The 11,008-nt window shown below is 65.6% G+C and overlaps 2 protein-coding genes across 2 annotated transcripts; one reads left to right on the top strand and one right to left on the bottom strand.

Moving 5' to 3' along the window:
• Positions 1-26: 26 nt before the first annotated feature.
• Positions 27-1,121, bottom strand: CHLNCDRAFT_144946 (hypothetical protein; the record flags this gene model as incomplete). The annotated part of the gene is made up of 5 exons (XM_005848240.1): positions 27-123; positions 236-326; positions 530-566; positions 684-751; positions 1,112-1,121. The coding sequence occupies 5 exons, from the start codon at positions 1,119-1,121 to the stop codon at positions 27-29; spliced, it is 303 nt and encodes a 100-aa protein (XP_005848302.1).
• A 5,345-nt stretch (positions 1,122-6,466) lies between these two features.
• Positions 6,467-9,962, top strand: CHLNCDRAFT_144943 (hypothetical protein; the record flags this gene model as incomplete). The annotated part of the gene is made up of 6 exons (XM_005848431.1): positions 6,467-6,668; positions 7,560-7,675; positions 8,026-8,328; positions 8,424-8,646; positions 8,875-9,031; positions 9,143-9,962. The coding sequence occupies 6 exons, from the start codon at positions 6,467-6,469 to the stop codon at positions 9,960-9,962; spliced, it is 1,821 nt and encodes a 606-aa protein (XP_005848493.1).
• Positions 9,963-11,008: the final 1,046 nt, after the last annotated feature.

Raw genomic sequence — 11,008 nt, 5'->3', positions numbered from 1 at the left:
GGACTCGGCAGCTGGATGGCTCAGCCTCAGTCGGCATGCAGATGATCCAGCTGCTCCACTTCCGCCTTGAGCTGCTCCATCTTCAGCCCCATCGACCGCTGCAGCTTGCCCCGCTCCTCCTCACTGCAGCGCACCCAACACACAAGCTAATGGGGCACATGTGCACACGCTCTCTTCAGGCATCAGCGATCCCTGCCTGTGCCTGCCACTCGCGGCGCCATGCCCCGCACCGCACCTCAGCCTGCCGCACAGCTGCTGGTAGGCGTCGAGGACCTCTTTGACCGACTTGCGTGCCGCATCGCAGCTCTCGTTGAAGTACACAGTCTCTGCAGTAGGCCAGCAACACCATAGCAAACATGGGACCCGACCATGATGTACCCAGAGGTGAGACCGGTTGGTCTGTGGGCGTCCGATGAGGAACAGGACGGGTGCAGCTAGTGGCGGCACCAGGACTGGGTGTTTGCACAAGGCGGCACCAGCGCTGCGCGGCTGATCCACAGCCGCATGGATTGGCCTCGTGTGAACGAACCTGCATCCTCTTGCGCATACTCAATTTCATCTCGGGCCTGCAGAAGAGAACCACGAGAATCCCCGTTGAGGACAGACACGAGTCAAAATGGCTCGTGCACGAGCAGAGCATCATCACAGGCAGAACAGGGATCCCAGGGTTTCCCATCCCGCACCTCGACAAACTTCTCGTTGATGGCCTCAATCTGCGGCAGAGGTAAAAACTTGCCAGGCCAGGCCTCAACTGAGCCGGCAGCGGCAGGAGCGGTTCAGAGGCGGGGGCGGCAGCTGGGCGGCTGACACCAACCTCGTCTTTGCAATCATCGAGCGTGGTGTAGCATCTCGATTGCCGCTGGTCGGGGTGTAGGAGCTGCAAAGGCCGCTTGCACAGGGCGACCTCGACCCGCAGGCCAAGTCGCTGCGCCAGCGATGCCAGGCTGCGTGCGTTCATTGCTCAATTTGTTCTGGAAGTGAGAAAACGATGATGAGACAAATGCGGGCTTCAGCCTCTTCAGTTGGCAAGACCTCCCACATGCGGGCCTGCCACCCACAGAACCAGGCGATTTTTGTGCCCATATAATTTTCATTGGCTTACAGCACCTACCCACCGCCATCAAAGATGCAGGTGGCAGCCGGCTGCGCCTTGGCGCCGCACTTTGCCGCCTCTAGACAGCCCCACCGCAGCAGCGCGCCAGCCGGCCAGCCATTGCGGCATGCAGGGCGCTCCAATGCACTTGCTGCAGCCAGAGGGCGGGGGGTGAGGGCAATGGCTGCCGCCGCCACAGGCGCCGGCACCACCTCGACGGCTGACCCGCCGCTGGCTTCAGCGGACGGCACGACCCGGCAGATGTTCAAGAAGATGGAGCAGAATGATGCAGCCGGGGAGCAGTGTAAGTTTAAAGCATGATCATCGAACATTAGGCCGTTTACACTGCGCAGAAGTTGCTTTTTTGGCCGCCTGGCCGCCACTCGCCGAACCGCCCTCGCCCTCCCACATGCCCGCCTGCAGCCCTGGGCGCCGGCGGCACCACCAGCTACGAGGCCCTGAAGCGTGCGGACGCGGCTTGGCGCGACTTGCACACCCGCAAGGTGCAAGGCGGGGGACCGCCCAGCATGGTGCACTGCAGCCCTGCTTCCCTCACCGCGGCCACACACCCGTCCCAGCACCACATTTGATTGAGCTGGCACGCGCTTTGCTGTGCCTGTGCTCGCCTCCTCCTGCTGCAGGTGTGGGGCCCGCGGCCGCAGTTTGTGCGCACCACGCAGAAACCGCTTGCCGCGCCTCTCGATGTCGATGTGCTGGTCTGTGGCGGCACCCTGGGCATCTTCTTGGCCACCTCGCTGCAGCTGCGAGGTGGGCTGGCCACACGGCTGCAAGCTGAACGACCGCGGGAAAGGATGGCATGAAAGGGAGCAGTGGGATGCCTGTGCGGCAGAGTCCTCTCGTCCCTGCCAAGTACCTCATCCACCGTCCATCTCTTGTGTTGGGGGCTGCCCTGCTGTGCAGGTCTGCAGGTGGCGGTGGTGGAGCGTGGGCCGCTGCTGGGGCGCGCCCAGGAGTGGAACATCTCCAAGAAGGAGATGGAGGAGCTGGTGAGAAGCTGGCGGGGACAGGGCCTGTGCCTGGGCCTCCATGCTGGCCTTGCGCTGCCTGCCTTCGCCTGGTTGTGTGCTGTGGACAGGCAAGCACACCCATTAACACGGCTGTATCGCCTGCAAGGGCCGCCGGCGCTATGAGCAGGTCGAGCTGGGGGTGTTGACAGAGCAGGATGTGCAGGACTGCACATCCATTGAGTTCAACCCAGGTCCGCGCCTGCCTGCCCGCCCGCCTGCTTGCCCTCCCTCTGCTGCGCTCGTGTACCTCTGCCCAGCCGCCAAGCTATGTGCCTGCCGCCACCCACGCCTACACACATACACACACACACCCTTGCATGGCTGCACGTTGCTGGCCTGCAGTGCGTGTGGGCTTCCATGGAGACAAGCCCGGCGCTGGCGTGGAGGTGTGGACCCGGGATGTGCTCAACCTGGGCGTGTCGCCCGCGCGCCTGGTGGAGGCGGCACGGGTGAGCATGCAGGCCGGCGGTGTTGCAGTTGAGCACTGCGTCACGCGGGAGCAGCCGACCAGCTTCGCCAGCTTCTCCCTGCCGCCGATCCAGAGTTGACGGCGGCCTTGAACCGCATGTGTCTTGGTGCCTTTTTGCAGCGGCGCTTCGAGGCTGCGGGTGGCCGGGTGCTGGAGCGCACGCCGCTGGCGGGCGTGACTGTGCATCCCGATGGAGTGAGCGTGCAGCTGGGCAGCGGCGCGGGCGGCAGCAGTAACGGTGGCGGCGGCGATGCCGCGCCCCAGCAGCTGACCGCTGCGCTGCTGCTGGACTCTATGGGCCATGCCAGTCCCGTCGTGCAGCAAGTGCGGTGGGGCAGGAAGCCCGACGGCATATGCCTGGTGGTGGGCAGCTGCAGCCGCGGGTTTGACCCCGCCGCCAACACCACCGGCGACGTCATCTTCACAAACTCCCACTCCCAGCCGCCCGCGCCGGTGGCCAGCAGCAGCGGCAGCAGCGGCGGCGGCGGCGATGGTGGCGACCCAGGGGGCGTGCACAACGCGCAGCTGTTCTGGGAGGCCTTCCCCGCCAGCACCGGCCCCGGGGACCGCACCACATACCTGTTCACCTACGTGGATGCAGAGGCAAGTGCAGGGGCAGCATCCGCAATGGCTTTGTTCTGTGCTTGCATGCCTGACGATCACTGCCGATCGCAGCCGCATATGCAGCATCCTCACCCGCATGCCCACAATCGCCTGCCTGTGGTACACCCGCCTGCCCTTCACCTGCCGCCGCTGCGTTGCGCTTGCCTGCCTGCGTGCAGCCCAGCCGCCCCTCGCTGGAGGCTTTGATGGAGGAGTACTGGAAGCTGATGCCGCAGTACCAGGGGGTGGTCCTGGAGCAGCTGCAGCCGCTGCGCATCCTCTTTGGCTGGTTCCCCACCTATCGAGGCTCCCCTTTGCGCCCCGCCTTTGACCGCGTGATGCAAGTGGGCGACGCCAGCGGCATCCAGTCACCGCTGAGGTGAGCACGCGTGTGTGGCTGCACATGGTGGGGCCTCCGGCAGTCCACCAGTGTACAACGCGGGAGCGCGGTGCCATCTGATATGCTGCCTGGTGGCCGGCCGACCCGCGCCTCTCGCCTGCGCCCTGCTCTGCCCCGCAGCTTTGGCGGGTTTGGCGCGCTGACGCGCCACCTGGGCCGCCTGAGCGGCGCCATCTGCGAGGCGCTCGAGACGGGCATGGTGGACGCGCGCAGCCTGGCGCTCATCAACGCCTACAACCCGGGGCTCAGCGGCGCCTGGATGCTGCAGAGGGCCATGTCCATCCGCTCGGATGCCAGGAGCTACAGGGCGGACTTCATCAACCGCCTGCTGGCAGCCAACTTCAAGGTTGGTGGGGAGCTGAGGGGGCAGGCAGCCGCAGCAGCAGGTGGTGTGGGAAGGCAGCTGCCCCTGGCCCGGCCCTCCCACCCCTCGAGCATGCCGGCCTGTGCCTGTTGCTTGCTGGGCATGTTGGTGCCCACCCGGTTGGCGGCGTCTGTGTTTTGCAGGCGATGGAGGAGCTGGGGGAGCCCACCCTGAAGCCCTTCCTGCAAGACGTGATTCAGCTCAAGCCGCTGGTGCAGACCCTGGGCAAGCAGGTGAAGGGATTGCACATGCCGCGTCACAGACTGCAGTGCAGGCCGCCTCAGTTAAGAGATGCGGCACGTGGCTGGGTGCCCCACCGTCCTCGTGCCTGCCCCCTGCTTGCGCGCAGATGCTGTCTGATCCGCTCATGGTGCCTCAGATCATGGCCAGGGTGGGGCTGGCCGCCATGGCTGACTGGATGCTACACCTGCTGGGCCTGGCCGCCTATTCATTCCTCCACTGGGACGTGCAGGTGGGTTTGAGATTGGTGGGTGGGATTGGGTGGGGGTTGGGGGGATGGTGGAGGCAGGTGGGGAGGGCATGCGTGCGGCATGCTTGTGTATCTGCAGCCTGGCCTGCTGCGGCTTTGGGCACTCGCCACTGCCCTGCGCCATGTGCCGCGCGGCCCACACCTGGCGCGGTGCGCGTGCAGAAGTACCGGCCGCTGATCGAGAAGCTGCCGCCCAAGCCGCGCTTCCTCATGCACCGCGCCATGGACAACTGGAAGTATGGCGCTGGCAAGGACTACACGCTCTAGGGCTGTCAGGACAACCACAAGCTCTTTGTAGTCTCCGCATGTTTGTGAATATAACAAGGAAGAGAGAGCGAGAGTTCACATTACCGCTGTTCCACCAACCTGTTTTTCTTGTCAGTTCCGACTCCCCGACTGCTCCGATACACCGGCCCTTCTGTTCAGACTCCCCACCTGCTGTACTCTGGTTCATCTGCCCACGCTGTTCTGCTTCTGCACATTGCGATTCATTTGCATTTGACTTCAGTGTAAGCCCTCAACCAGCCCTCACTACATCACTCAGGAGAAAATGGAGCTGCTGGCGGAGCTGCGGTACATGCTGTCGGCGGCCGCCGCCAGCCCTGCCAGCAGCTGGGGCCGGGGCTGCGGCTTGGCCAACGCCGCCGACGCCGCGCCGCCGCCTACAAGCCTCAGCGCCGCCGCTGCGCCCCGCCCCAGGTGGAACAGGAACTGTGCGTCTGCCACCTGCTGCTGCTGCACCCCCGCCACCAGCGCCGCCGGCAGCTGCTGCAGCTCGCACCGCGCCAGCAGTGCGGCCGGCAGCCCGCCCAGCAGCGTGGCCCCCGGCAGCGGCGGCGGCAGGCCGCCTGCTCCGCTGCCGCCTCCTGCTGCTGCCGCCGCCTCGGCTGCCGCTGTCTGCAGCGAGAACACGAGATCCTCGTCGGCGGGGCTGCCCGGCCCGCGGTAGCTCATAGCAGGAAGCGTGGCCGCCACCACCGCAGCGCGCGGCTGCAACGCCGCCATCACGCGCTTGGCCCAGGCCGTCGCCTGCTCCTGCGGCAGCTCGCGCGGGCACTCCACCACCAGCAGCGCCGGGAGGGTGCCGCCGCTGGCTGCCGGGAGCCCGCTGATGCCGCATCTGTGCAGCTGCTGGTGGCTGGTGCCGTACTCCTCTTCCAGCGGCGACCTGACTCGCACCAGCTCTGGCACCGTGATGCTGCCCAGCGGCTGCACAGGAGGGCCCAGCAGCGGCAGGGAAGGTCCAAGATGATGCAGGGCAATGGGCGCACGGAGCGGCACAGCAGCGGCGGCATTCCAGCAGGGTGCTGGCAGGGCCTGCTGGCCGACGGCATGCCCACCTGAGTGCTCTGCAAAAATGTGCCAGCCAGCAGGCAGGCCGCCTGTCCCACCAGGAACACCTGCACAGAGAAGAGGAGGGGTGCCGTTTGTGGCTAGGGAGTTGGCGGCGGCGGCGGGCGGCGGTGACGGCGGTGGCGGCACAGCTCGGCTCACCACGATGGGCTTCTCTACATCAGCGGCTCCCTCAGCCCACTGCAGCCACGGCGAGGTGAGCGGTAGTGAGTGGGCAGTAGCATTGCACATTTCGCCTGGCCGTGATCAGGGTGGTGGGCACCAACCTGCACCTCCGGCTGCGCATCGTATTGCGGCGCCAGCTCCTGGGCCTGCTGCTCGTCCTCCTCCTCGACCACGATCCTGTGGGTGGTGTCCCCAGTGAGGGGGTCCTCCAGCCACATTGCGATGGCTCAATACAGTCTGGCAAGGCTTACAGTTATCGAAATGTAGAAGATCATGTGCTGCCAGCTCTGGCGGCAAGAGCTCCAGGTCACTGCCAGATCGATGGCCATGCAGCCATGGAGCCCGAGACGCGCAGAGGCCCTCCCTTGGGCGCAATTGATGGCAATGTTGCCAAACAGGGATCATGCGGCACAGGCTTCCCTCCTGCAATGCGGTCAAAGTTTCGGGGCAAGCTCTGCGGTGCGCCTGACGGTCCGCACCGGCGCAGCTGAATACGAAATCATGCAGCACTCCGCGGGCAGCCCTGCCGCCAGTCCAAGGCGCCAGGCCTCCCCTTCCAAGTCGGCGCTGAAGGCCCAGAGGCGCGTGCACTTTGCAGCGGAACCAGAGGTGCAGCAGTTTACCGCAGACGGGGAATCAAGCGATGCCGAGCAGGGCATCACCTTGCCCACCGACGCCGACGCCAGCGCCAATGCGGCGCAAGGTGCACAGCTCCCCAGGCAGAGCCCACCCCAGCAGCATTACTTTGCTACCCCGCCCGCGCCTGCGCCATCGTACAGCTCATGGTATGGCTGCTCGACGGCTGCTGGAACGGGCTATCAGTGGCCACATCAGCAGCAGCAGCCGCAACGGACGCAGCAGCAGGAGCAGGGCCAGCAGGCACGCTGGACGACTGGCAGTTTCGGCTCCAGCCAGCCGGCCACACAGACTGCACACGGCAGGCCGCAGCAAACCACGCAGCCGCAGCATCAGGAGCAGCAGTATGGGCTGGCGCCTTCTGGGGTAGCAGCGGCAGAGGGCAGCGTGCAGTCTTGCGGCAGCACGCCGAGCAGACACCCGGTATCGGTTGAAAGAGGCGGCGACGCCGGGTCGCCGCATGGTGCATTCCCCGACCATCAGCATGTCAAGGTGCACACTAACAGCGTCAGCATCACAGTGAGCTCGCCTCGAGTGCAGCTGGCGAGTGGTAATGCCGGGGAGGAGAAGCTGGCGAGCAAGAGCTGGCAAGCACAGCCCGAGGTGCAGCAGCGGAAGCAGCCCGAGAGCCCAGTAGCCATGATGCAAGTAGCAGCGGCGGCAACACAGACGGATGTTGCAGCTGAGCCGCACTGGTTTCCACGCAGTGTTCGGGCGGCAAACGCTCAGCAGCAGCAGCCCAGTCACCCGACCGTGCCGCCTCCCGCCTGGGTGGCGTGCCAGCCCAGCCTAGCGGAGTGCTGTCGTGGCAGTGACCAAAAACGCCAGGAGCAGGCAGCTGCTGACAGCCATGGCGATGCACGTTGCTGGTGCCGCCCACAGATGCAGGGCAGTGGCAACCATATCACACAGCAGCAGCCCACATGTACAGGGAGGCCGCTGGGTGTTTCTGCTGCAGATGCGCTGCCCGCGCGCCTGGCCGCGCAGCAGCTGGGCAGCCTGGCGGGGATGTCTCGCCAGGTGCAGGAGGCCATTCTGCACAGCCAGCGGCTGTGTGAGCGCCAGGCGTCGGTGGTGGGGAAGAGCCTCCACAAGCTTCACTTCCCGGTTTTAACGTCTAGCTTTAGACCATTATTTGATCTGCCCGACGCGCCAAGTGCAGTACCCCCCACTAGTAGTGAATGGGTCCCGGGGAGGCCTGTGCCGAAGCCTTGGCGATTCTATTAGGCGTTCCCGAAGGAATTGGCTTGGATTGGCGCTGAGCCGGTGGTAGAGCAAGCCGTGCTGGCCCGCGCCTTTTACGTGAGTCTGCAGCCAATGCCACAGCTGATGGCATTATAACGTGCTGCTGACATGTGACCACATAGAGGGCGGACAGAATGCTGCAGCATTTCAGTGTTGAGTTGCTGCTGCTGCTGCTGCAGGCTTGGCACCATTTGCAGACATGCCAGGGGCAGCGGCGGCAGTCTGTGCTGGCGGCTCGCCATCAGAGCGACCTGGGGCACCTGCGCCGGTGCCTGCATGCCTGGCGGGAGCAGTGCGGACGGCATGAGTGGCAGTCGCAGGTCCTGTGCCGAGCGCTGGTGCTGCTGCAGCGGCAGCTGATGGCCCGCTGCTGGCGGGAGTGGCGTCGGCAGTGCTGGCTGCGATGGTGGAAGGTGCAGCTGGAGCTGAGGGACCAGCAGATACAGCTGCTGGGTATTCAGGCAAGCCAGGGCAGCAGCAGGGTATTGGGGGGCGCGCTGCCTGGCTTAGTTGCTGCTACTCACACATATGGCATAGACAAAGTGCAGCCCAGTGCCAATGCCCATTTTGCATGCAGCTGCGGCACCTGGAGAGCCGGCCGGTGCGCTACATGGCACGCTTCCGCTTGCGTGCCTGGCTGGCAGCCTGGCGGCGGGCGGTTGAGTACCAGCAGGCAAAGCGGGCCATGTTGGCAGCAGCATCGCGGCATGCTTCCCGCGCAGCAGCGCTGTCCACGTTTGCTGGGTGGCAGGCAGTGGCGGACGAGAAGGCAGCTGATCGGCGGGACTTGCAGCGAGCAGGTAGGCTACTGGGCCGCCTGCGGCTGCGCCACGCCACCGCTGCCTGGCAGGCGCAGGTGGGGTGCCAGGCAGCCTGGCACCAATGCGTGGCAAGGGCCCATCAGCTGCGGCGGCAGCAGCTGCTGCAGCGTGCTTCCCGCGGCTGGCGGTACCTCGCTTGGTTCCAGCAGGCTGCCAGGGCAGCGCAGCAGCAGCGACACCTGCTGGAGCTTGCCGCTGCTTTTGCAGCCTGGAGGCAGCAGGCGGCACTTGCCACGGCCACGGCAGCTCTTCTGGCCGAGCAAGCGCAAGTCAGGGCCGCCCGGCTGGTGGCCTCTGCCTTTTGCGGCTGGCAGGCATATGTGGAGGGCAGGCAGGGCAGGCAGCAGGCGGAAGAACTGGCGAGGTGAGGGCCATGGGTTGGCTGCAGCAGTCACCTTGGCCAGCTTTCGCCATGCAGAGATGGATGGGCTGTGCTCCCATGCATCCTTCATCATTCCGCCATTCTGCCGTGCAGAGCCTCGGAGCAGCTGCGCGTGCTGGCAGCCGAGAGCGAGCAGCTGAGGCGGGACAATGAGCGGCTGTGCCGCGTGATTGACAGCGGGGACTGGGGGCGGCAGCGGGTGGAGGAGCTGCTGCAGGCTGGTCAGGTGCTGCAGGAGGAGCGGGATGCCCTGGCCAAGCTGGTGGGCAGCATGCAGCAGCAGCCGCAGCAGCAGGCGGGCTCGCTGCTGGCGGCGCCTCCGCCGTTGCACAACGCCACCAACAGTCCCAGCGTGGCTCAGCAGTTCCGCATGCCTGCAGCCGGCATGCACCCTGCTACAGGCAGCGCCCAGCCGGCTTGCCTCATCGCCGCCAAACGGCCCCCCGGCTGCACCGGCGCCGCCGATGGTGGCGGCTTGCAGCCCGCCTCCCGCCCCGCCTCGCCAGCCCGCAACAAGCTGCTGGTCAGGAGCGCTTCTTCTTTCAACGCCATGGTGAGGGCCTTGAAGCAGGACCTTCTGCCCAGCGGCGCCCTGCAGCGCAGCCCTGGGGCAGTGTATGAGGTGGACAAGCTGTCCCTGCACCGGCTGTCCGTGGCGGCGGCCGACGGCGGCGACGGGGCGGCGATGGAGGTGCGGGCGGTGGGCAGCCCCGACCGGCGAGGAGTTGCTTTTGGCAGCAGTTACCCTGCCTCGCCCAAGCACCAGCTGGATGTGGCAGCAGCAGGGGCAGCACCGGTGGGGCTCCCCGCGGGAGACCCGGCCCGCCAGAGCGGCAGCGGCCTGCTGGCTGCGGCACTGCGGCTGCAAGGAATTGGCGGCAGGAGCGTGGGGCTGCATAGGGGAAGCAGATGAAGGCCGGCTTGCTGTCCTGTCTAGCTCGATGTGATTTGTGTGCAAATCTTGCTAGGAGGCACGTAAACTAACGTCAGTGGCAGCTCCTCTGGGGCGGCATGGGGGTGGCGGGCGCCACCCCGCCAGCTGGACGGACCTAGCTGGACGGACCTAGCTGGACGGAGGACCGCGGGCTCCATATGATTCCACCGTTTCCCCCCCTGAGTCGCCCGTGCTTGGTCATATCTTTTTCTTCTGCCAAGCGCGCGCTTTGCCGGACCGTCCGCAGCGCATCAACAGCCCACAGCAGGGAAAGGGTGACCTGCTCTGCCGCGCTACTACTCCCATTCCCCTTCGAGGACGCTCAGGTGTGCGCTCAGCTTGTGAACATGTCAGGTGGGTTGGGGTGGACCTCCACCCATCGACTGCTGAGGTCCGGCTCAGGCGGTGCGACTGTGAGTGGGCAGCTGTGCAGCTGCGGGTGGGGCGGGAAGCTGCCGCCGCCGCCGCCGCCACACACGCAGGAACGAGTGTGTGTGGTTCCAGCAGAAGCAGGCTTGTAGGGCAGACTCCCAGCCATCCTGCCCGCTGCAGGCAGGTTGTGTGCACACGAAATGCTGCGACGCCATCTGCTGGTGGCGGCAGCAATTGTGCTGGTCGCAGCAGGGCCGGCGCTGGGCTGGGCGCCTCAGCCCGACCCGCTACCGTTCACCACTAGGGTGGAATTCGCCGTCGCAGTTGTATACAACAATGTTTCTGAGATGCCCTGGCGGTTGTCACCCATCCTGGTGAGGCGCCGCCCCTTGCTTGTGTGGGCTTAAAGTCTGGTAAAGCAAGAACTAGCTTGCAACATAGACTCCCCGCCGAAACGGGACGGGAACCGGGCGAAAGCAGAGAAAGCAATAAAACAGGGGTGGAGCAAGGCGACATGCAACGCAAGCAGCTGACAGGGCACGCATCGAAACGTGTGTATGACTGGCAAAGTGGCATGGCGCATTGGGGAGAAACGCAACGGTACGGGAGCATGGGCTGGCCAAACGGCAGTGCGGAACGCTAGGTCACTAGAA

This window comes from Chlorella variabilis, assembly GCF_000147415.1.
Source record: "Chlorella variabilis unplaced genomic scaffold CHLNCscaffold_8, whole genome shotgun sequence".
Classification (NCBI taxonomy): domain Eukaryota; kingdom Viridiplantae; phylum Chlorophyta; class Trebouxiophyceae; order Chlorellales; family Chlorellaceae; genus Chlorella; species Chlorella variabilis.
The sequence above is the reverse complement of the archived record's forward strand: the minus strand, read 5'-3'. Positions and strand labels throughout refer to the sequence as shown.